Here is a 25,609-nt window from a genome sequence, read left to right as displayed (position 1 = left end):
TGACTTTGTTTAAAGGGATGGGAACAACTTCGGGCAAATTGGGGGTTGCCCGTGCGAGAGGGGGGAATAAGCACACTGTTTTGGGAATGCACCGGTTATAGATCCACTACCCGCTGTCTGACTCCACCATTACCCAGTCATTTCGACCCACAGCTCTTCAGCCAATCGTCACCAACCTGCAGACAACAGAGTGATACCACAAGAAAAACCACAGGGAACACCGAACCACTCCGACATAGGGATAATCTGCAAACGCCGCGTTCAATCTAGCCACGTGGAATATTAGGGGAGGCAATCAGCCGACTAAAACTCGCAAACTAACCCAATATCTCCGGAGGCACAAGATAGACATAGCCCTGATCCAAGAGACACACCTTCTCCCCAGCTCCGAAAACAGCTAGGCCCGAGACTGGGGCTGTCATAGATACTTCTCCTCATACTCCTCATTCGCCAGAGGGGTTGCGATCTTGATAGACAAGAGGACAAAGTTCAGACTAATATCGACTGAGAAAGACACAGAAGGCAGAGCACTCCTTGTACGAGGGATCCTGGAAGGAAAAGAAATTATCCTTGTGAACTCCTACGGTCCAAACACTGATGGCGCAAAAATTTCAACTGGGTGATGGCCCACCTGGAGATCGCAGGAACAGCCACGATCATCTTGAGAGGAGACCTAAACACACCACTGGATCCCTAAAAAGACAAATTCCAGGCCCCAACACCCCAATCCAAAGCAAGTCTCCAGATCCTTGAAATTTGTAATGCCTATAACCTCATAGACATATGGAGGCACAACCAATGGGAGACCCGCAAATACTCCTTTCATTTATGGGTCCACAACACAAGCTCGTGTCTTGACTACCTGCTGTGTCCTCCCAAATCCATCTCCACTGGGGGCACAGCCAAATCCTGCCTAGGACCCTTTCTGACCACTCCACAGTCACTCTCTAATGCATTGCTCTGGACAATAAGAAACGCAGGCCGCATTGGAGATTCAAACCTGGATCCCTACAAGAGCAGGTGTTCGCAGACGAACTTTAAGCTGAGATAAAATCCTTTTTTGAATTAAACCAAGGCTCTGTTTCGTCGGCTGGCACCCTTTGGGAGACGCTGAAATGCTACGTTAGGGGAGTGTGCTTGGCGAAAGAAAATGTGATATTTAAGCTGATCAGGAGAGAAATAACCACTAGCTAAAAAGAACTTGAACATAAATGTACTATATGGAATGACCTTCAACCTCTTGCAGCCCTCAAGGTAGAACTTGACAACTTCAGGTCCGCAGCCAAAAGAGAAATAAAATTTTGAGGGGATTGGGTCCTCCGACGTATTCCATATCTATGGCAGGTAATCACCACAGCTGTGCTGATTACCTGTCATAGATATGGACTACGTCGTCAGACCATCACATCGAAAGACCGTTACCAGGTAAGAAAGTAACTTGTTCTTCTGACCCAGGGCCACAAAGTCCATCAATAGGGCGAAAGTCGGAGACCCGGAGCCCTCCTGGCACGACTAGTGGCAGCGGAGAGGAAACCAACTCTAGTAGAAATGATTTGAGACCAGCGTGGCAATCTGGTGCATACTGAATAAGAAATTGCAGAAGTCTTCCAAGCCTATTATAAAGAGCTTTATACCACCAGTTGCACCGCCGACCCAGTGGACCTGTCCCAATATCTCGAGAATATTGAACTGTACTGCGTGAGTGCTGAGTTGAGAGAACCGCTGAACAGTCCCATTACCCTAGAAGAAATTCTCAGAGCTATTAAAGAACTACCTAACACAAAAGCCTCAAGCCCCGACGGCCTGATAGGTGAGTTTTATAAAACCTTTGCCCACCTACTGGCCCCGCTCCTGCTGCAGGTATACGAGGAATCGCTGGAAACCAGAGTACTGCCACTGACCCTTTGCGTGGCAAATGTTATCCTTCTACATAAACCGGGAAAACCCCAGGAATATTGTGCTTCATACAGACCAATTTCATTAATAAACCTAGACGACAAGATACTTGCAAAAATCCTCACCTCAAAGCTACTCCCCCTAATGCCCGGTCTGGTGCTATCTGACCAAGCGGGCTTCATACCTGGCCGGAAAACAACATTTGGCATAAGAAGTATCTTTAGAGTCATGGAGGCGCTCAATCCTGAGTGCCAAGCGACGGCAGTCCTACTCGATGCCGAAAAGGCCTTCGACTCCGTCGAATGGCCCTTTCTCTTCACCCTCCTGAGGTGCATGGGCTTAGGTAATCACTTCCTTAAACGGATCGCCCTCCTATACAATCACCCCGTATCCAACATCATCTTGGGTAATACCAGGTCGTCTGATATAGAGTTACAGAGGGGGACCATACAAGGATGCCCTCTGTCGGCTGTGCTGTTTGCACTAGTGATGGAGCCTCTAGCCTCCGATCTCCAATCTCGCCATCTAGACATAGGCCTCTCTCTTGGACCCCACAAACTGATAATATCCTTGTATGCAGACGACATAGCCCTCTTCATCTACAACCCAACAGAGAATTTGAACCCAATCATACGAGAGGTGATCAAATTTGGCAACTTCTCAGGCTTGAAAATTAATCACTCGAAATCTGTCATATTTCCCATAACTGCAAGCACCAAGGAATTCACTGACGACTTTGGGTTCCACTGGCAACATTCGAAATTCAGATAGCCGGGTATTCCCCTGTCCAGATCCCATCGAGACGTCGTGCAAGACAACTACGAAAAAAAGGTAGAAACGCTATGGGGCAAAGTAAATAGATGGAAACTTCTCCCTCTCGCACTTTGGGTGCGAGTCTCCCTGGTCAAAATTGTAATTCTTCCAAAATTCCTCTACCTTTTTGCAAACATCCCTCTGTTATTGACACAACAGTTCCTCCACCGCATCAGGAGCCTGATACTTGACCTGCTGTGGGCAGGCAAGGTGGCAAGAGTGGCAAACACCACGCTCATTCAGCCCGTGGGGAAAGTTGGCCTCGCACTCCTAGACTTGGAACGCTAGCACTGGGCCGCACAAGCCCAATTCCTCACCCATTGGTACTCTACACAATTTATCAGGCCTCATGTTCAAATTGAGTGGGCCCTGGTGGTCCCATATCTCCTCAGAGCAACCATTTTAGGTCAACTACAAGTACCCCACACTACACTAAACATAGTTCTTACTACTTATGCCATTTGGAAGAAAATTGCGCAAAAACAGTGACATTCAGACCAGGTTCTCCCCTCTAATCCCAGCAAAGTTCATACCTGGAATTCCCTTGCCCACTGAGAAGATTTATCCACAATGGGCAGACAAGCTACAAATTAAGTCACTAAGCAACCTCTTCATCGAGGACAAATTTCTAACTCCACAACAAGCCAGAGACAAAGGACGCAACAATGGCCTGGACATGTTCATCTATTTGCGGCTGTGCCATGCACTTCAAACCAGCCTAGTCATGTTTCCGTGACAACCACCCACATGGCAACTTCTAAACGGGGGAATACAGTCACAGGGTGAAGGCAGACTAGTCTCTGAGATATACAAGACGCTCCTGATTGACACAACACCCTCACTTACAAATCCTAAAAAGGGATGGGAGAAGGCCCTGAAGGCCACGATAGCAGACAAAGACTGGACCTATATCTTGCGACAAACCCAGAGGTATCACTCAGCACGTGTTACAAGCAAATACATTTCAACTCCCTGCACCAGGTGTATCATACACCAGCAAGACTTCACTTGCAACGTCCGGCAATCTTGCCAGCATGCGAACGTTGCGGTGCTCCAGATGCAGATTTTATTCACCTAGCCTGGTCATGCCCACGCATCTTTCAATTCTGGAGCCTAGTACTTGAAAAAACCACAGCAATCATCGGAGTACAAATGGAACCTGACCCCACTCTGACACTTCTCGGCTTAACCAGGCATGTGTCATCCTCTGGATGCAGACTAGCGGGCCTACTGCTGGTCTTGGTACGAAGAAGGATTGCAGTTGCATGGGGGCGCGGACCCCATCCCAGTCTGCAAAGATGGCTAAACGATGTGACCTACTGTCAAAACGTAGAAACCGACTTTATAAAGACTCTGCCTCTCCATGCCTGACACCCAGACATCTGTGGCCTCTACATCTCATATTTGATCTCCACCTCGCACACAACCTCTTCACAGAATTCATCCCCAAGCTCGGACCCTCGTTGTCACTGGTATCAAGTTAACGACGTCTGCAATACATAAACTGTATGTTCTTCTTGTGATTCAGCATCTGTCGAATCTGGGAGGGCGGGGTCATCCAGGAAACTCCATTGGCGCTGTTATTTTCTCTGTGGAACTGTAAAAGAATAATCTTTTCACCAAATAAAGAAGAGACTTGCCGGTGGATTTTATTTGTGTGAACTTTTGTTTCTATGGAACTTTTCAAGACTTTGGTTAAGACTTTTTATTCCTTGGAGGACATTGACTTTGGCACATTCCTGGGGAGCAGGATCTGCCCAGGACCACGAGACGTCATCCAAGATACTGTTTTTTTTGTAACACCCCTCTGCTGCAACGGTCTCTCCAATCCAGCCTCATCAAGGGAGAATCCTACACTTCAGTTTCCCTTGGCTTGCTTCTGCACAAAGGCCTCGGGAACAACTGCAACTTTCGCTCTTCATTCATAGCATTGAGGCGCACCTGGAAAGAACAGCTCTACAGGGTTTGTGAGCATAGGACCAACTCATAAAGTCTGCAGGTGAAATCTGCTGCCTCTCTATTCCAGAGCACTACTGTGGTCACACTTCAGTGTGAACTGCTGGCTACGTGCTCTGCTTCTTCTGCTTCCACTACTGTCGACCTTCCAGCTCCTGCCCTAGCTTCTATCTACTGCGCCACCATGCTGCAGCCTTTTATGCCCCTCAGGTGTGCTAATTAGGTTCAGGTACAGGCCTTTATGATTAATTGCCTGACCTGGTCTAGAGTCATTAGTCTTGCCTGCCTGACCTGGATTTCTACATGCTTCTTCAGCACTCTTCTTCTTCACAGTCCTCAGGTTTCTGGGACTTATAGTTTAATTTGGGACAATGTGATTTCTCTAATTCTTCGAAAGGTTTTACATTTTTTTGGAAGTGCTCATACAGCCCGCAGGCATCGAGGCGCTGTTACAGGAATTGTTTGTGTTTTATTTGCGTAATTGTTTTTTTTGTTGTCTTAGTTGCGTATGCGTATTTATAACGCGCTTAAACACCCAGAGGTGGATTTTCTTCCCCAGATGTTAAGAGAAGAATTATAAGGTTTAGCCCTTCTAGAGACATAAGGGACAGAAAAGGTCACATGTTCATTATTCCTGTTGGAATACCTTTGATATTGTGGAGGATATGGGAACCTAGATATATAAAAGATTGGTTTCTTGGGTTCAGCACGAAGTGGAGCCACTCTTTCAGGTTTTACCTTTTCACCCTTAATAGGGGATCGAGATGTATCAAAATGGCAATAAGGCAAATCCTCTTCTAAGTCTGGATTAGCAGTATTCCTCTTCAAGGAAAATACTGTGTCTCACCCAGCGCAATCTCCCCACCTCCCTCGGTCTGGTCTCTACCCAGGTGATCCTCCCGCAGTACACCACCCCCCCCAGGATTGGGATCAGGAAGCATCTGCCCTCTCCTGGCCAGTTGTGAGGAGACTCTAAGTAGGGTGTCGGTGGTGGATCTGCAGGTTTCTCCACACTACCCGCCACCCAAGTTAAGGGCTTGAGCACCAGTGAGGGTCCCTTAACGAGGGTGACTGGCTGTTACTTAAAGGGTCGACCAACCACCAAGTATATATCCATTAGCACCTGTGTAGAGCCATGTACAAGTGCTAATGTGTTCTTTGTTTTTATTAAAAGAAAGAAAACATACATTTATTCCGCATCCAAACAGTGCTGTCAGCCAGGAAGTCTGTTTACAATGTTGATAACATCATCAATATTGAAGGAGGACTGCCTGGATGACAGCACTGTGTAGCATCTGGATAAAGGTACATTTTCTTTTTTTCGTTCCGAAAAAAAATGAAGACCTCATTGGCACCCGTGTAGTGATCTACCCGATTGATATGGTCAAGGGGGAGCAGGGAAGGGAAGCACCTGACACCAATGAAACTGCTAGGAACGCGGGCATTCCTTAATGTATACAGCCCACATTGCTAGCATTTGTAAAAGTGCCTCCCAGGGTGCTAATGGAGCATAAGTTCAATGAGAGGACCCATATAGAAATGAAAATTAACTTGCTAGAAAAAATGTGCCTTGTCTCCATAAACTGCACCTTTAAGAAGGTCTTACTGTCCAAGATAGGCTTTATATTTCACAGACTCCCAATAAAGTTTCAAGGGTTTTATTATACACAGATCGAACAAGTAGTGACTGTTTCTTGGAACAATGATGATAGACAGGCAATTTGATTATACTCACCATCAGGAGAATTGGGTTGGGAAGTGGAGCTAGGGCCTTCCCTTACTCTCTCACCTCCAGTGGTATTTCCGCCCTAGTCCAGACATCCATAACCCCCAAATACTGCTCAGTAATGCCAACAGTATACAGTGTTAGACTGCCTTTTCTAAAGGCTAATTTACTTCCTCTGGGACTTTCTAACTGGTCCTACACTACCAATGGTAGTTCTAAAAATGTAGGGTATGTGTGTGCTGTTTGATCTTCCAGCCCTCTATATCTCTTACTTTCTCTGCTTCTTCCCCTTCTTACCTCTGTCCAACTCCACTCAACCGCCTCCCCACTTATTTCTCCTTTGTCTGTCCGATGTTACTCCTCTCCTACCACTTTCACCCTCTGGTGTCACTACTTTCTTTCCTTACACTCTCCCCTCCTCTCGTTTTCCCTTCCACTACTACTCTCCCTTCTCTGCACTACTACTACTACTGCTGCTCTCACTACTGCTGCTCTCTTGGATACCAAACTCAGGGATATGGTGCCCTGCTCAAACTTCCACTGCACTCGCTCTCCTTATTCTCAAACCCTCCCCACTTCTCTACACTGCACTTCTCCTCACACCCCACTACTGCATTGCTCTCTCTCCCATTCTCACTCTCTTTTTTTCTTCATCATAATTTTTATTTTAAACAGTTTTCAACCCAGTTATAACCAGAATTGATGCATTGTCATATACAAGAAAGTATGCAGTAAGTGTAACCCAGGCACAACCTCCACAATCCCATCTCTCTGCATTCTCGGCTTGTTACCGTCACTATCGCTAATACAGCCTGGACCCTGTTCCGGTAGAGTCCTCCTCCATCTCCGTTGCAGCTACCAATGCCCATTTGTGAATGTCACACTAAAGAAAAATAAAATAAACTGAGACAACTGCACCGTTAAATGCGACAAGACAATGATAGGAATTCATCATGATTCAATAATGATGTATACCATCTTTGGAACCTACAGCTTGTCATGTGATCACGTTAACAACAACTAAAAAGGCAGAAGGAAAAAGAAGGAAAGAGAGAAAGAAACAGCTAACAGTTGGTTGCATATAAATCGAGAGCACAAAAAGAAAAAGGGGATCAATCATTTCACCCATGCCCTGCACATATTTATCTATTAATTACTATTTTCAAATGAATAGTAATATTCCGTTTTTTCTCACTCCCTTAGCTGAACTGACTATTGTCCTGTTTTGATATGTATGTTCTTTGTCTTTTTGGTGCGCCCCGATGCCTGTGGGCTGCATCGCGGTATAAACCTATAAATAAAATATGAATATATGTTTCCTGTCACATGGTATTAGGGCCTCTACTATATCCCAGAGCCGTAAGAGATCCCCATGTGTGTAGAAAGGCAGTTTCCCTATCCTGTGCGCTGTATATTAATCCCTCGTATGCCACCATATTCGTCATTTCGGTTTCCCAGCTTTCTGCTTGGGGCCTAGTCTGCGTGCCCTACAATCTTAAAATGCCTTGTAGGGCCGTGTTTAACCACTGTACTTCGTGTATCATTGGGTTACTTACGGATGTCATATCATACAGAATGCAGAATTGTGGGGAGGGTACAAGCTCTCGTGCCAATGTTATCTGAATTTTCCCCAGCGTATTGTTTAAGGTGTGCACAGGAACATAGTACGTGCACGAGGTCTGAGGCTTGCGCCTTACATATCCAGCATGTAGCCTGTCTCTGCAGTCCTGCAGCCTGCAATCTTCTGAGGATCCAGTGCCACACCTGTGATATCTTGAATTGTGTTCGCTTAAGCCTTACCTCTCGTACCCCTTTTTCCTAATTCTCCAGGATGCAAGTGAATGACTCCTTGGTTACTGTATATCTAACAACTTCTGCCACCTCTGTGTTACCCCCTGCTAACGTCTTCTTCACACAGAGTTTCTCAGTGTTGCATAAAGTTTGCTAATGAGGGATTTCCCTCCTTTCCAGTTCCTAATTGCCTTTGCTATCGGCATGATTTTTAGAACCAGTTCATAACTTTTATGTACCACTATTACACAGTGTGTGAGTTGCATGTATTTTCCATATGTCAGAGGATTTGAGATTATGTCTGGCTATGAGCGCATTATAGCTGAATGGTTTCTCCCCCTCAAGCACATCTCAAATGTATCTAATCCCTTGGTTTTGTATTTGTATTTTGTATTTGTATTTATTTAGTTTATTTAGCGTTTTACTCCAAAACGCTGCACATTTTAACAACAGGATACATATAACAATTAACATTATAACAGTAACAGTAGAATTTTTCCCATCTACCTACGCTATGTTATGCTTATAGCTTTGTTGGTCCATAGCGAGGCCTCCAGTTCTATTATATTATTATGTTTGCCAGTAACTACTCCCTTTAATCAGCGCATGAGCTCCCTCCCAAGGGTTTATGGTGGATCAGGTGCATTTTGTTTGCAGCATTATCATCATATATTACTGCTGCCCCCTCTTTACATCCAATAAGCTGCTCCCATTGGGCCTGTGTCAGTGCATTTCCTCTGCCTCTGAGAAACACTGTTGCCTAAAATGATTGTTGTGACAAATTATACAGTTCTGCATTAGGCAGGTTAAGGCCTCCTGCTTTTATAGGTGCATATAGCTTATCCAGTTTAAATTTCGGTCTTAAACTGCCCCAAATGAAATCCTTTATCCTGTGTAATATTTTCCACACTAGAAGGGATTTAACCTCAAGGGGTACCATGCCAATATGTAATTCATCTAGGCTAGTACCATCATTTTTACTATGTCTATTTTTCCCATATGGATAGTTGTAATGCTGCCCACCTGTGAGAAACTTGAATGTGTCTCACCTGCTAGTCCCCAGGGATCTGCCATCCAGGTGTCCAGGACACAGCCATCGCTTTTGGATCCAGTTCCTGGGGGTTGACCAGTGCCGGAGGATGACCTGGATGAGAGGTCTTTGGGGAGTGGAAGTGGGACACCGGAGGGTGAGACGTGGTATCCCCTTCCTTGTAACACCTTTTTCCCATTCTACTAGGAAGGATACCTCGGATCTCAACCCCTCCACCCCCTTTCCCGACACAAACACTTTCTCATGGACAGTTCACCGTGAGCAACAACGGACTAACCTCAGAGCCATATATCTGACATGTCCCACCACAATGGTCAGGCAATTACGGATCATTACACACACACCTAACTTCCATCACACTTCTCCACACGGATAAAAGGTGGAGCACGAAAGCACACTCTGAGCGAGGCTCAAGACCAGAGGAAACAGCAGTTCCAAGATGGCAGTTTAATACAAGGAGAAAGATGGCGAGACCAGAGAGGGTTACACGGAAGGAAGTACCCTTGACTTGTTAAGGACTGTTACTTTCGTGAGCCTTGGAAAGTAAGGAAACGAAGACCAGGAACTAAGGCTGATAAAACCTCCACAGTGTGTTGATGGTACCCTGGGCTATCCCACGTTGATAACCAACATGGTGAGAAGCGATTGCCACCCTGGTACTTTCTGACTTTCCTAGGCTCCTACAACAAAGCAGCATCTGAAAAGACAGCACAGCCGGTGAGTCGGAGTGACTGATACAAAACCAGCTTGTGTTTGGAACCAAGCTTGCAAGCGGCAACATTAAAAGTGTGTGAAGCGTTTGTGATGAGCAAAGCAAATAAAACTGGAAGCCAGAGGAAGTAGTAGAAATTTATAATTGAACTTTGGGAGGCCAAGAAAAGATACCATACACAGTGGGGTCTGGCGCCATGTGGGTTCTCGTTCGAATGTCTGTTGGTTATCGAACTGATGCCGAGTGTGAGAGAAAGAAATATTCGGATCGAAGTGGTCATGCAACAGGTCAAGCTAAACCCTGTGATCATTCAAATGTCATTGATAGTTTAATGTACCACCATTGGTCCGAGCCCGGCTGAGGGAGACAAATTGAACGATAGGAAGGGATCTGAGCCTGGCAGAGGGGGATCTAGGGTGAATACTCAAGTTGAATATTGTAAAAGGAAAGATTGTTTGCATATTGTTTTTGGTACAGCAGGCCCTCTGCGTCAAGAGACTTGCAAGAATTAAAGAGACCTGGACACAGAAGGTATAGGCACTTTTATTTTGACAAGACTCCAATAGGACTGTATTATTATTATTTGATGGTCGTAGCTTGCTCCCATCTATAGATTTAGGTTTATATAGGTGTTTATCTCACCCTTGTGCAAGTTCAATAAACACCCTTGAACTGTGGTCACTTGCATCTGTCTTACTGTTGATAGCATGCCTTCATTACATTTGGTGAGTGGGATGTGACTCAATTGAAACAAATTGGAGAACACTACAGTTTCAGAAGCTTAGTCATAAAGCCTCCAACCCCTTGGTTGCCACAAAAGCATCAATAGGATTCGATATCTGGAGTAGTAGAGAGGCTATTATCCCTCCTGGGAAAAGAGGAATGATTCCCACAGACATAGTTTCGATACCCCCTCCCGGGTGTAACGTAAGATTGGCCCCAAAATCTGGCCTAGCCTGGAAGTTCGGTATAGATGTTCTAGCAGGCGTCATCGATCCTGACTTGCAGGGAGACATAAAGGTTCTCTTACAGAACCATGATGAGATCCCATTTCAGGTCCATCATGGGGACAAAATTGCCCAAGGGATTCTTAAAAAAGGTTTATTTCCTCATTTTAAAGAAAGTAAACTAGAAGAAACAGAGAGAGGTACCTTAGGCTGTGTGGAAGCTGATGAACCATCAAGCACTGAGGAGAAAAAGGGAGAAGAACTTACCATCTATCCCGACTTAGCCTTCACCCAGCGAAATGACCCAGCTTTCACTGAGGCTTTCTTACAAGCAATTCTCGAAGGAGAGGGTATAGAGAAGGGAAGCCCTTTCTTCTTTTTAAAGCAAGGATTGCTCTATAGAAAAAAAAAATCCAAAGAAAGCTTGAGTTAAATCCAGTTAGTAATCCCCAAAACACACCTTGTGCTAGAGATTGCACATTCCCATCTGACCGGGGAACACTTAGGACAATATGAAACACAGGCACACATCAGTGGGAAGTTTTACTAGCCAGGTATCCCTGCTGATATAAAAACTTGTATTCAGACGTTTGAAATATGACAGGAAATCAGTACTCTCATCCCCAGGCCTGCCCTTGTGAATCCTGTGCTAATCATAGAAGTCCCTTTTTCAAGAATTGGGATGGATATCATTGGACCTTTAGAAACATCTAGACTGGTTAACAAATATGTCCTCGTGATTGTCGATTCCGTGACCAGATACCCCGAGGCATTCCCTATGCGGAACAACACCACTCAACAAATTCTAAAGCACCTCCTACTGTAATTTTCCAGGGTTAGCTTTCTGAAGGAAATCTAGACGGATCAAGGTTCAAACTTTATGAGCAAGCTCATGGGGGAAGTCAAGGAACTGCTTCATATTACCAACTTGCGAAATTCTGTGAACCATCCCCAAACAATTTGTTTGGTAGAGAGATTCAATACAATGCTTAAAATGATCCTAAGCAAGTTGGTAAAGAAGGATGCAAGGGACTGGTACTGTATGATCCCCTGGGCACTGTTTGCAGTGAGAAAAACCCTGCAGGCATCTACTGCATACTTTCCTTTCAAGCTCCTCTATGGTAGATAACCTAGACAGGTCCTGGACATGCTCTGGGAGACCGGGGAAGAATGAGAAGAGTCACCCATTCCCCTTTGGCAGACAGCTACCTACCAGATTGCGAGAGCATATGATACAGATTCAAAACCTAGTCTGTAATCATTTGGAAAAGGCCCAAATCCAGCAAAAATCCACCTATGACAAAAAGGTGAGCGTAAGATCGTTTTCCGTAGGACAGAAAGTATTGGTCCTCTTTCCTACCTTGGAAAACAAACTTGTTTCTAAGTGGCATGGGCCATATGAAATACTGGATCAAACAGGAACCTGTATGTAGTACAACTTGGCAGGAAACAGAAGGTACATCTATATCATGTAAATCTCTTAAAAGAGTGGAAGGAAAACCTGTCTGCCACAATACTATCCTGTTTGGTGCCAGAGGAGGTAGACAACATTGAATTAATTCCTCAAGAGTTATATAGGCAACAACAAGATTTGAAATACATAATTATCTCATTCCAGGATGTATTCTCAGGGAAACCAGGAATAGTGAAAGGCACCAAACCACTACATTAGAACACCTAAGGAAAAAGTGGTTCATCTGAAACCATACACACTCCCGGAAGCCTGCAAAGCGATAGTGGTTGAGGAAGTGAATATAATTAATAGTTAAGAGCAAATATTATCGAACCCTCTTCAAGCCCATGGTCCTCCCCTATCGTATTGGTTACCAATTCCGACTTTGATGATTATCCCATGCCACGCATCTATGACCTAATCGATAAACTCAGAAATGCCATCTTTCTATCAACCCTAGACTTGACAAAAGGGTACTAGCGGGTCCCAGTGTACGGACATGATGAGGAAATCACAGCTTTCTCGACACCCCTAGGACTGTTTCATTTCAGGGACCTCTCTTTGGCTTACAGAGGGCTCCAGCCACTTTCCAGCGGCTTATGGACAAAATATTACAGCCCTACTCAGATTTCTGTGCAGCTTATATTGACGATATCGTCATTAATAGTAAAACTTGGGAAGACCATCTTTTCCATCTCTTTACCATTAAGAGGGCTCTCAGAGAAGCTGCCCTAATTGCCAATCCATCCAAATGCAGACAGGCCCAATCAGCCGTGATATACCTTGGCTTCTTTGTGGTGAATGGTAGTGTGCAACTTCAACGCGAGAAAGTGAAAGCTGTGCTAGATAACCCTACACCTTAAATTTAAAAGAGATCTCAGAGCATTTCTAGGATTAATCGGTTGTTACCGTAGGTTTATCCCAAACTTCTCAGACAGGACAGCCAGGCTGACCGATAAACTAAAGAACGCTGAACGCCAGAAAATTCATTGGACTGATGTAGATGATATATGTTGCAACAACCTAAAATAAACCCTGTGCCAGAACCAGATCCTAAAGATAGTAGATTTCTCAAAAGAATTTGTATTGCAGACAGACGCCTCCCTTACAGGGCTAGGAGCAGTCTTATCACAAATTTGCAATGGATTGGAACATCAGATCTTGTTTACAAGTTGCAAACTTTTCCCACATGAAAAAATGACTCTGTGCTGGAATGAGAGGCCATTGCCATCAAATGGGCGATTATCCATCTCAGATACTACCTCCTAGTAACAAAGTTCACACTTGGCACAGACCATTCTCCACTCATTTGGATTAGCCAACGAAAAGACTCTAACCCTCGAGTCATGCGATGGTTCTTAGACCTGCAACCCTACTGTTTCACTGTGGAGCACTGAAAAGGTAAAGACCAAGGGAACGTGGAAATCCTCCCTCGGTTCCCCTGTGAAACAGATGCGGCTACATCGCATAAGGGAAGGGTATGTGAGAAACCTGAAGGTGTCTCACCCGCTAGTCCCCGGGGATCTGTCATCCAGGTGGCCAGGACACAGCCATTGCTTTTGTATCCAGTTCCTGGGGGTGGACCAGTGCGGGAGAATCACCTGGATAAGGAGTATTCGGGGAGTGGAAGTGGGACACCGGAGGTGAGACGTGATATCCTTTTCCTTGTAACACCTTTTTCCCATCCTACTAGGAAGGATACCTAGGAACTCAACCCCGCACTCCCCCTCTTTCCCGACCCAAACACTTTCTCATGGACAGTTGACTGTGAGCAACAACAGACTAACCCCAGAGTCGTATACCTGACATGTCCCACCACTATGGTCTGGCAATTACGGATTATTACACACACACCTGTCTTCCATCACACTTCCCCTCTCGGATAAAAGGCTGAGCACAAAAGCACACTCTGAGAAAGGCACAAGACACAAGGAAACAGCAGTTCCAAGATGGCAGTTTAATACAAGGAGAAAGACGGCGAGACCAGAGAGTTACACCAAAGGAACTACCCTTGACCTGTAAAGACATTTAGCTTCGTGAGCCTTGGAAAGTAAGAAACCAAAGACCAGGAACTATAGGTGATCAAACCTACACAGTGTGTCGGAGGTACCCGGCCTCTCCCACATGGATAACCAAGTGGGGAGGAGTGATTGCCGCTGTGGTACTGTCCTTGGCTCCTACAACAAAGCAGCGTCAGAAAAGACTGCACAGCAGGTGAGTTGCAAAGACTGATACCAAAGCAGCTTGTGTTTTGAAGGTTGCAAGCGGCAACAATGTATAAAGAGAACTGAAAGAGGGTCACAAGAATGTCCCTTCTCACCCCCAGATTCATGACAAGACGAAGAGCCAGAAATGCTTCAAGCTACCCATCCTATTTTGAATGAATCCGGAGTGCACCAATGATTGACAAGTACACAGAAAGATATCCTCTCAGCCAGCCCTACAGAATCCAATACACGTCTTTGCAGGTATAGGAGAAGAAACCGAGATCGTGGACGGAAACACCTATATGAACAGTCTCGACTAAGCACCAAGAACCCACGATGCTGATGTCATTAGTGACACCACGACATAGCAGAATTAGACATGAAGCATATTTGCAGTCCTGCACCGTATTACACAAACACACTTTTGCATACAAAAAGAACATGCTTAAACAACTTTATAGCTAAAGGGAAGATATATATACATATTGCCAATGCTTTTATTATTTTCTCATTGGCCAAATGCAGCAGTGCAGAACTGCAAGGCACAAGAGATCCTGAGCAAGCTTGAAGATGCTTAACGCGAACAGTCCTATGGGACTACAGGGACATATATGGAACCTGATAGGACCGTGTGTGACTAACGTATAGAGTACTTAGAATAACATGAACATGTAGAATTTATATTAGACGTCTAAGGAAAATTACAGAAGGCCTAAAGCACAGAGCCTGAGACGAGGAGAGCTGATTCAGGCTGCAGAGAGCACGATGCAGGCTCACAGCCAAGGTCAGAGATATGTGGACACATTCCAATCTCCAGACGACAAGGGCACCAGCTGCAGAGAAACTGAATAAATCCTCATAAATTCAAGCTTAAGAGCTTGATTTTGTGGTCTCTAAGCACGTGGTATGGCCAAACAAGACAATGGACAACCACCCATGGTAGGAAAGCGGAGCTGATCCCAGCAAGTCAGACACACAAGTTGCAATGCAGACACATATTCGTTCACATCACCTTGAAGAGGTGCACAGAGGGCTGACAGCTGAATCGAGTCCCAGGCCTGGACGAGCAGCCCTAACCAATCACACCTTAGCAAAACAGGGTAGGATGGCAAAGGGTATGAACCAATGGTAATCCCATTACTCTGCAACAATGTAATAGATTGTTTCTTTAGGATGGGACAGGCCGGGCACCTGACATGCAAGGACCAGTAGAATAACCTCTATAGCGTACCCCTTTAGGTAATAGAACTCTCGATACCCAATCCTCTGTCATGATGGTTTTTTTGGGAGCAGCCCAGGTGATGACGCCATACTTGTACAAAAACGGACCGCACACCATGGAGAGCTGAGAAGTACTGTAGAATTTCAATTGTCTTGTATGATCCCTGTTGGTTTTTGCAATAAACCGCAGTTCTAACTTGCAGTTGACTGAGTCCTCTGTTTATTCTGGGGGAGGGTGTTGGGACCCTTATGAATCAGGCGAACCCCCAGAACTCGGGTATACCTTGGGTGAAATTACCCCAACAGAATAGAGTGTGAAGCGTTTGTGATGAGCGATGCAAATACATATGGAAGCCAAAGGAAGTAGTTGAACTTTATAGTTGAACTTTGGGAGGCCAAGAAAAGATACCATACACTCAGTGGTCCAGCGCAACGTTGGTGCTCATTCGAAAGTAGTTGTTAGGTATCCAACTGATGCTTTGTGTGAGAGAAAGAAATATTGAGATCGAAGTGGTCATGCAACGGGTCAAGCTAAACCCTGTGCACATTCGGAAGTCTTAGATAGTTTAATGTACATCACCATTGGTCCGAGCCCGGCTGAGGGAGACTAATTGAAAGGAAGGGATCTGAGCCCGGCAGAGGGGGCTCTGGCGTGAACTTAGAGTCACCCGAAAAATAATTATCTGAACTTTGTCTTGAAAGGGATCTGAGCCCGGAAGAGGGGGATCTATTGTTGAACTTTTGGTTTTGAAATGGATCTGAGCCTGGCTGAGGGGGATCCAGGGTGAATACCCAAGTTGAATACTGGTTGTTTGCATATTTTTTTTTGCTATTGCAGGCCCTCTGTGTCAAGAGACTTGCAAGAAATAAAGAGACTTGGACATAGAAGGTCCTGAACTCGGAAAATGTAACTATATCCTTGTACCGCAGAAGCCAGTGTGTGCTTAGCTTTAGTGACCCGCCCCGCACTGTCCTGTGCTGAAAACATGGGGAAGGGAGGCCAACAGCCCGAGCCTCCTGACATATTATTTTGTAAACACTTCTTTCTTTTTCATGAACATTACCCCACATTATTTGTTAGTTAGTGGTAAAGATTGGCAATTGTTTTTTTGGTATAGGACATTTTATTTTGACAAGACTCCTCTATGACTCTATTATTATTATTTGATGGTTGCAGCTTGCTCCCGTGTCTAGATTTAAGTTTAGATAGACGTTTATCACACCCTTGTGCAAGTTCAATAAACACCCTTGAACTGTGGTGTCTGTCTTACTGTTGATATCATGCCTTCCTTAATCCACCTGACCATCTCCACACTGATTTTGTCCCACACTCATCCCATATCACCCTTAACCAGCTTCATCCATAAATCCCTAAATATTCCATGCCATTCGTTATCTATTTGAACTGCAGACTTTCTATATTTGGGTTATGTGTGGTGTTAAAGGGCATTGCTTCACATTTGTCCCAGTTTATATTGTAAACTGAGACGGTGGAAAAGGCCTGCATGACCTTCACCAGCAACTTAATGAAAGAGTCAGGACAAGCCGCGGTTAACAATATATTGCCTGCTTACAATAGGGCTTTCAGATATCCTACCGGCGTCTGGATCCCTCTGATTTCCTTATTCTCCCGATTACCCACCATTAAAGGTTTTAGTGCCAGGGTGAACTGCAGCAGTGAGAGCGGGCAGCCTTGCCTAGTCCCTCCTGTGATCTGAAATACCTCTCAGATGTAGCCCCCACATTCACCATAGCACTGGGGTGAGAGTATACAAGTTTAACTGTCCTTATATTATGTTCCCCCAGGCCAAATGTCCTGAAAAGATACCCCCATTCCACCCTATCAAACGATGTCTCCCTGTCAAGAGAAAGTGCTACCACAGGGTTACCGTCTCTTTCTTGCCAGAATGTGTGCAGTAATCATTGCATATTATCTCGAGCATATTGACCAGGCATGTATCCTACTTGAAATGTGTGTACTAGCTTCATGATTACTTTCCAAAGTCTTGCTCCTAACACCTTAGCCAGAATTTCGATGTCCATGTTTATTAGGGGTATCGGATTATAGCTACTGCTTTTTGTGGGATCCTGCCCTGGTTTAGGTAGCACCGTAATTAGTTCCTTATTGAACTCTGGTTGCAGCCTACCGTACAGTTCTGCTTCATTAAAGCGTGATGTTAGTGTCTCTACCACTTTGTCCACTCCAAGTTTGTATTTAGAATGGGCCTCCTAACATGCGTCTGTCTACATCGTCTAGTGTGGGAGGGCCAGGGCATTCAAAAAACTGTCTTCTGCCTTCTGATTGGGGGGAGACTCTTTGCTTCAATCGGGATGCTAAAAAACGACCTGCTTTCTCCCCCTGGTCGTAATGCGTTTCCTTCATCCAAAATAGAGCATATTCTGGGTTTTTTCGTAAAAAGCGCCTTCAATTCAAATCTCGCTTTTCTATCTGCACCCAGGGTATCTTTTGATGGGACTCCCTGCTCACTGTGCTTAGAGAGGCTCAGCTTCACCTCACTGATGATGTCCAACAAGGCTGAAACACGTGTATGGGGTTGCTGATGGTACTCTTGTTCAGAGAGGAATTGCCATAGCATTTCGGTGCTGGACTGCCCCTGGGCAGGACAAAGACTGATATGCAAATGGATATTTCCCATCTGTGCAGGTACAGTGAGCAAAAAGCAATGGCTGCGAACTCTCAATGTGGTTAATAACCACTGAACAGGTTATCATGCCTTGTTCGTTCGAGAGAGGGGCGCCTGCTACCTTTTTTGTATTTTTGAAAGGAACTTGGGGTTGGTCACCCTAGGTTACCTGGGGGCAACCAGACGTGGACTCCCTGCTCACTGTGCTTAGAGAGGCTCAGCTTCACCTCACTGATGATGTCCAACAAGGCTGAAACACGTGTATGGGGTTGCTGATGGTACTCTTGTTCAGAGAGGAATTGCCATAGCATTTCGGTGCTGGACTGCCCCTGGGCAGGACAAAGACTGATATGCAAATGGATATTTCCCATCTGTGAAGGTACAGTGAGCAAAAAGCAATGGCTGCGAACTCTCAATGTGGTTAATAACCACTGAACAGGTTATCATGCCTTGTTCGTTCGAGAGAGGGGCGCCTGCTACCTTTTTTGTATATCTTTTGATGGGCTACTTTCAAATTGCTGTGATAGTCGGATGATTTATTTCTCTAGTGTCTCTTGCCTTTCTCTATCTGCTCTCTTCCTCATCGCACCAAGTTGTATAAAAATTCCCCTAATGTATATTGCTTCCCCACCACCCGAGGCTTTCAGTGTATTACCCCAACCTACATTCAACTGAAAGTATTCCTCTCCAACCTGCTTGAAGTATAACTTCTTTGTGCATGCAGTCTCTTCAGCAATGTGTCCAGAAGTATGAACACTGTATTATGATCTGGGTTACCTCCTGGTAAAATTTCACAGTTCAGTATGTTTGTGATTGCTTAATTAGATAACAAAATGTAGTTGATGTGAGATTGTGTGCCATTCACACATGAGGGGAAAGTAAAATCTTTAGCCAAAGGGTTCAATAGCCGCCAGAGATCACAGAAGCCATAATCTGCCATCAACTGCTTTAGAATTTCTCTATTTAATTTTTTGTCATCGTCAGGTCTATTGGTCTTGTCAGCATATGTATCTATCGGTAGGTTCCAATCCCCCCCCCTACTACTATGTGGATGTTGCCCATCTCTGCCAATGATCTATTGAATCTGGAAAGTGTTTTACGTATGAGAATTACCACCCTACATTTTTCCCTTTCTCTAAACTACTATGGTACACCTTCTCCACCCAATCCCTTCAAAGCTTCTCTGCTTCATTCTGGGTGAGATGCATCTCCTGTAAAGGGACGATATCCGCTTGCTTGGTGACTAAGTATTGCAAGATGTTCTTCCTTTTAATATAGTGCCCTAAACCATTGACATTAAGTGACTGCACCCTTAGATCTTCACTCTATTGGCAGGACCTGCTCCAATTCCTCCATTATCCCTTCCCCAACAGCTGCCAGAACACATGTGACATAAGGCTCCCTTGGAAACCCTTGTATTAACAAAACGAACAACATTTTAACTTAAAGCAAGCAAAACCAGTATCCACTGTTTTTGACCCCTTACTTCCCCCCTGGTTATCAATCTTCTCCTGTTTCTAAGGGTCAGCACCAGATTAGTTCTCGTTCTTTCCTATTATCACTTTCAATGTAATGTCGACCAATTCCCACCCCCTCCTTCCCCACCCCTTCTTTGTGTAGCATATTATATGTGTTCATGAGAAATTGTCCACACAATGCTCTACTTTCAGTGTCTGCAATTAATGAGCTGCTGCCACTCTTTAAGAGGCATGGTGCACTGTATATCTACTACCAGCTACTCCTTTTGCTTACGTGCAGCTCCCTCTCTCGCTAGAGGATATCTCATCCATTCACGATCCATCTGCTATCCACACCTGCCTCAATTTTGGGATTTCAATGGAGACCTCGACATTTGCCTTATCCTTTCTGCATTGGATCCTTCCCTTATCAACTGTTTATCACCGATCAGTTTGCATTGAACCATTTGATTTCTTTCAGTATTCCCCCTTCTCCTCCCTTGTTTGCCTTCATGTTTATGTTCTTCCCTATTGTGTCCATCATCTGCCTTTTGCTGCGAGGTGCTCATTGCCTGTGTTTCCAGATCTTGTAGAAAATACCATAGTGCTGCCGGATTCGTGAATTCTCTTGCCCTCTGATCCTTCATGACCAGCATCCTTGCTGGGTCTAGCAGTGCATATCTCGGGTCCCATTTTCTCATATTTGACTTCATGCTGATAAACGTCTTCTTCACTTCTAACGTTTCCTTGGAGAAATCTGGTGAAATATATATCCTATGGCCTTCCCACATTACCATGGTTTTATGTTTGGGAGCAGAGAGGACTTGGCATTTATGAGGGTATCTTATGAAACAAGCTATCATGTGCCTTGGTGTTTGAAGGTCACTTCTGTTTCCCTTCCGCACCCTGTGTGCTCTCTGTATTTATAACGTCCTCTCAAAATCCACTTGTAGGATCATGCTCGGTTTTATTCCATGGTGTCACCATGCAAAACATGCACTCTTTTCTACCAGACTTCACCATTAAAAACACACATCTATGTTCTACTAGGTTTATGCCTCATTCATGCCCACTTCCTAGTCACCCACTTACCCATCGCCACTTCACAACATACCACCACCTGAATCTCTCTATAAATACTGTAATTCCATATTGTTGGCAATACAATAAGACACTTGGCTTTAATTATTATGATATTGGGGTTGTACCTTTCCCTTGCACCCTGCCTGACAAAAATGCCAATTATTGGTACCATACAGGTTGTAGAAATGTGCTTGTCGTCGATTATCCAACTGGAATAATATAAATAGTTTACAAAAATGTGATTGTTGTCTATATGCTTCATAATTATTGACATCTTTTTCTGTTTTTTTCAGCCCCAGATGCTCAGAGGGAAACTGTGTTTGTGTGTGCGCCATGCAATCAGGCTTTGAGCAAGAAAGAGTAATGACTCAGCCTCTGATGGTAGCTGGATACCTATTGGGTTCTGTGTACAAAATGCTGCTTCACATCCTCTGGGTGACCTAGGACATACATATACTACTTCATGCAGCATCCTGCCAAGGCTGTCATTGTTACAGAGAACACATATTCAAAGAAATAACACGCCACCTATCTCCATGTACCCTTGAACTACTTCTCCCTGTACACCTTGTACTTTGAGTTTCATACATTTGATGACCGTTAATTACCCTTGGCTGATAACCACCCTTAATCTGTAATTTTGCAGCTTGGTCCGGTAAGGACAATACTAGTTGTGTAGTGTTATGTGATAGTTCTTGTAGAGTGCTCTTAGCCACAGGGGTGGCCACCTGGTGATGAGGAGCTTCTGTAATCAGGTACGAGGTGAAGGACCAAAACATTTCTTAGGGGAAAATAATCGTTTTTAAAGCTTTCTAAACTTGGTGTGCCCAGTTCTCAGCACAAGCATCAATTGGTCACCTTCTAGCGGCTAACATGGTCTAGGTTGTATCCCACATTCTACATTTTTTGGTCCTCTGTTTTTGAAGCCGAGGTTGGACCTCTGTGCATAAAGAGTGGCCACGTAGATAACACTTTCCCACAAAGCAGTGTGTCCTCTGCCATGACTGTATCTGTTGGGCCTATTCAACTTAAAATTGAATCCACTTATAGATTGTTCTCTGCTCTCCTGCTGCATCCTTTCTTTCCTTGCTTTGCTGAGCAGTCCTACACACATTATCTTTGATGTTTGTGTTTTTTGAGCTCTCAAGTGTATTGTAAAATAGCAAAACATTATACCAAGAATATCCTAAACATGATTAATGCAGGAGTAGTTGGACAGAGTATGAATAGGGATTATGCCCATACTATGGTTTCATTGATCAGTACACATAAACCTCTGACGATTGGGAAGGGGTAATGATTCTCTGGAATAAAGTAAGGCCAAAGAAACTGTGTACTGATGTTCATAGGTTGCCAGACTTGTACTATGCCCCCTCCATTATCTCTCCCATAGTCCGCTCCCAGGGCGGAAATTTACATTTACTTTGATTTACAGTTTGTTGCCTATTTAGTTTGTGTTCTTGGATGATTATATTTTGGAGGTTTCCATACCCAATTAATATGCATGTTTATTTGAGTGTTAAGGCTAGGATCTTTGTCAAACCTACATTTTCCATTTTGATCCTTCCTGTAGGTTTGCAACTTTCACTTCTTAGCATCTAAATTTCCTATTCAGAGTTTTTTTTAATAGCACAATTGCACTTGGTTAGGCTTCATTGACCTGAATCCCCACTGTTCTGCCGACAGACTGGAATCCTTTGAAGTCTAGTGGTAATATGGAGGTTCAAAGACCAGGGCACTTGTGTCCTCAGCTTTGAGATAAAAAAATATATTTTATGGGAATTTATTTTAATCGATATTTTCATGCTGCCACTTTTATGTTTCATGTTTAATGTTTTAAATAAATGAAGGTGTTGAGATTTTAAATTAAATTAATATGAACACATACTTATACATATATATTAAATAAAAAAATGTGTATTATCATGTGTCCTCTTGCTTTTGTTAGTGTCTTTCTTATGAAGGAATATCGTACGGCCATACATTGACGAGGTAACTTGGCAGAAAAAGAAGTTATTAAAACAGAAGCTGTTACAGCTAAAGAGATTACATCTCAGCTTGGAAGAATGTATGAGAGAGTCCAGAATTCTTGCCCAGGAACATTAATACTGATGTCATGATTCGACGTTTCAGTCCCTTCTGGACTACGTGGTCCATAAGACATTGCATGTGTGGACTTCTCAAAGGCCTTCGATCAAGTCAACAGAGACCGTCTCTGGTCGAAGCTCATAAATTGAGACATCCCTGTGGGTATTTTGTCAATTTTAATCAAGTTTCACAGAGACACCACCGTAAGAGTGTGACTTGATGACAAAGGTCATCTCTCAGAATCCATTAGAGTAGAAAGAGGTGTCCAGCAGGGTTGCCTGGGGGCCCCTCTTTTTTCTAATCTATACTTGGCAGACAAGGGAGATTTTTTGGAACCATCAGCCCTGGCTAGTCCAGGGATTAATGGGATCAAGATTCACTGGCTGGCCTATGCATACGATGTTGTCCTGCTGGACAACACAGCAGGGGGTTTGCAGCGCTTCCTTAACAAGTTGGACATCTATGCAAAGGAGAATGTGCTTTCCATTAATCCATCAAAATCCAAGATAGTCGTTTTCAGACATGCGCACAAAAAGGTAGTTTACCCCCGTTGGGAGCTGGCAGGACAGGTTATCCCGAGAGTGGAAGAACTAATTTACTTGGGATACAAAGTATATGCATCACCCTCCTTCAGTATGGTGAAGCAGGATGTTCAGAGTAAAATCGTCCAGTTAGTACCACAAATGAAAAAGGTGCTACTAAAATATTATAAATTTTTTGGAGGCTACACCCTTTCTGTGGAATGTAGATTGGCAGAAACTGGAAGATCTAATTTGGAAGAGAGCTCTCAATCTCCCCATGAGTCTCTCCATGTCTTGCCTAAGATTTTAACTGAGTTTGAAGTCATTGAGAGTCCAGGCAGATTGGAAATTGACTTCTCTCTTCCATCTCATTATCACTGGCCAGGAACTCATATTGTACGCAGACATGAAAGCCCATTTTGAAGATCTGAAATAAAAATTGCTGTCAAATCTGGAAGAAAGGGTTAAGGGGGGCCTTGACAAAGCAGATACAGACATCAAAACATTGATCAACAATCCTATGAAGACCAAAAAGACATTGGAATTGATGGATTGGATCATAACAATTTATAAGATGCGCTCCCTAACTCCATCAAATCCATTTCTGTTGGTCAAAAAGAAATGGTGTCTTCTTCTGAGATATCTGGTGAAGTTTCCTGACTGGAAGATCAATTGAATGTAGCACCTACTGGGGAGGTCTTGACAAAAAGGGTGATAGGGGGGCTACCAATATTTTGTGTAATGTCTGTAAAAACCCGGCAAACCAATCCCTTAAACACTTGTTGATGGAGTGCAAGGGCACTTGGCCAGCAAGATCATATTTGTTTGCGAGGTTTGGAGTTGGAGAAGAGGGTTTATTGTCTAACATGTTTTGGAACAGAATGATTTCCGGACATGACAGACAATTGACAATCGCAGTGGTACAGGTTCTGGAAATAAATAACATTGTGATCTGAAACCACTGTATTGGCCTAGGAGCTCTTGAGGAATGTTCTGGTCTAGTTCTCCTTGTTGAAAGAAAGTTTAGAAATTGGAAGGTGTTGTGCTAGCAGAATAAACCCAGGTGTGAGCAGCAGGCTGCCAAGGCCACCATGTTGCAAAGTGGCATTCCACATCCCGAGCCAAGGTGACATTGGCGGCAGCCACGAATATTCCCTGTAAAATACATGTTAATTCGAGGCAATTGAGCCTGCAAGAGTGGTCTCCAACTACGTGACCCGGCCGAGCTGAGAACGGGCCAAAGCTTGGAGGCTGGGAATGAGCAGCCGCTTCACGGCCAGACAGCGGCTCGCAACATATTGATTGCCTCCAGACATCTTGTACAATGGGTATGGAATACTCTCATGGCATTAGTTGTTCTCACATTATGGTAATACGCAGACACATAGTTGCAATTTGCTGGGACATAGTAGATAGGTACTGTGGACAGGTGTCTCACGGGATGGGTACAGAGTTTGTCCCAGACGTGGGGGCCCACAGCCTGGCCAATCGGGACACTGGCTTCTGGGCATAGACCATATGACCCGTGTGCGTTTCGCATAATAAACCACAGTAACTCTTTGCTCCTTGTGTGGACCTCGACTTCTTGGGACCAGGGAAGGAGTTAGGGCCTTCTGTGAGCTAGGAGTCCACGGACCCTTGGCACGGATCTGTTGGCCCCAGAAATTACCCTAACATCCCGATAGCCAGAAGGTAGGAGGGATTGATACCAAGTATTGCAACAAGGAAGATGACTCATTCTACTTGCTGATCTTGGGCCCCAAACTCTGGCTTCTCTCTTTGTCCGGTAGACTCCACTTGGTTCACTCTCCTGCCAAGTATGACCCAGAGGAAGATGCCTCGCTTCCTGGTTCGGGTCCCAGACACTTGTTTCTCTCACTCTTTGGTTCAGTTCTCTTGGCTCACACTCTCGCCAAGTACTGATCCGCGGAAGATGACTCGCTCCTTGATGCGGGTCCCCATCGCCTGTGTTTCTCACTCTCTGGTTCAGCTCACTTGGCTTATTTTTTCACCAAGTACTGATACGAGGAAGATGCTACGCT

At 44.5% G+C, this 25,609-nt stretch overlaps 1 protein-coding gene across 3 annotated transcripts in view; it reads left to right on the top strand.

Moving 5' to 3' along the window:
* Positions 1–22,881, top strand: part of ZFYVE27 (zinc finger FYVE-type containing 27) — a 570,694-nt gene extending 547,813 nt beyond the window's left edge. For all 3 annotated transcript variants that reach the window (XM_069611556.1, XM_069611555.1, XM_069611554.1), the window contains one exon: positions 21,252–22,881. In XM_069611556.1, coding sequence (XP_069467657.1) covers positions 21,252–21,322 — 71 coding nt within the window. In that variant the 3' untranslated portion in view covers positions 21,323–22,881. The remainder of the gene's footprint in view (positions 1–21,251) is intronic.
* The last annotated feature ends 2,728 nt before the right edge of the window (positions 22,882–25,609 follow it).

The sequence above is a fragment of the Ambystoma mexicanum genome, chromosome 8 (genome assembly GCF_040938575.1).
Source record: "Ambystoma mexicanum isolate Mex_15411 chromosome 8, UKY_AmexF1_1, whole genome shotgun sequence".
Lineage (NCBI taxonomy): Eukaryota > Metazoa > Chordata > Amphibia > Caudata > Ambystomatidae > Ambystoma > Ambystoma mexicanum.
Note: the sequence above shows the minus strand (reverse complement) of the source record. Positions and strands in the feature narration are given on the sequence as shown.